The sequence below is a fragment of the Pteropus alecto genome, unplaced genomic scaffold (assembly GCF_000325575.1).
Source record: "Pteropus alecto unplaced genomic scaffold, ASM32557v1 scaffold38, whole genome shotgun sequence".
In the NCBI taxonomy this organism is placed as follows: domain Eukaryota; kingdom Metazoa; phylum Chordata; class Mammalia; order Chiroptera; family Pteropodidae; genus Pteropus; species Pteropus alecto.
Window position 1 is genome coordinate 3,542,305 of NW_006442512.1, and position 755 is coordinate 3,543,059.

General features: G+C 69.0%; 1 protein-coding gene across 1 annotated transcript in view; it reads right to left on the reverse strand.

Moving 5' to 3' along the window:
* ARIH1 (ariadne RBR E3 ubiquitin protein ligase 1) overlaps nucleotides 1-297 on the reverse strand; it is a 95,422-nt gene extending 95,125 nt beyond the window's left edge. The window contains 1 exon segment of the mRNA XM_006922650.3: nucleotides 1-297. Coding sequence (XP_006922712.1) covers nucleotides 1-212 — 212 coding nt within the window. The 5' untranslated portion in view covers nucleotides 213-297.
* Between the last annotated feature and the right edge of the window lie 458 nt (nucleotides 298-755).

The window sequence follows — 755 nt, forward strand, 5'->3', positions numbered from 1 at the left end:
GCGCTGCCGCCGCCGCCGCCTGTCTCCCCGCACAGCAGTCCGTCCCGCTCCCCGCCGACGCCCAGCCCGGGCTCCACCAGCTCAACCTCGCCCAAATCCAGGTTATCATCGTCCGGCTCGTCCTCATCCTCGTCCTCCTCGGCGCCGCTGTCCTCCTCGCTGCACTCTTCGTCCTCGTCGAACTCGTAGTTGTAGCCCTCGTCCGAGTCCATGGTGCGACGCGCGGAGGCCCGGCGGACGCTGGCCCTGAGGCGGGGAGAGGGCGGGGACGCCGAGGCCCCGGCTCTCGCTCCGGCTCCGGCTAAAAAGGAGGCTGGCGGCAGCGGGGAGGGAGGGAGGGAGCGAGGGGGCCGCTCGCCGCCCGCCTCAGTCAAACGCGGCTTTGCTCCGGCCTCGGAGAGAAAACAGACCCCAGCGCCACCTCCACGGCCGCTGCTACCGCTACTGAGCCAACAAAGGGGCGTGCGTCACCGCGTCGCGCTGCGTCGTCGCGTCACTACTCCTGGCGTCACCGCGCCCCGCCCCGCCGCCCCTGCGTGAAGTTCAGGGAGACCCCACGGCCCTTCCTGGCCCTGGGAACGCGGTACCTGAACAGTCGTTCTCTCGGTTCTGACGGCGGTCGCTCTATGGGCCAAGACCAGTGAACCTCATGCTTGAGGCAGATAGGGCCTCCTTGGCCCCGCGAGAAGTGCTTCTGGACCGCCCGAGTGGTTTTTGACGCAGGCCATAGGGATCCAGCCCCTTCTCTCAATCTG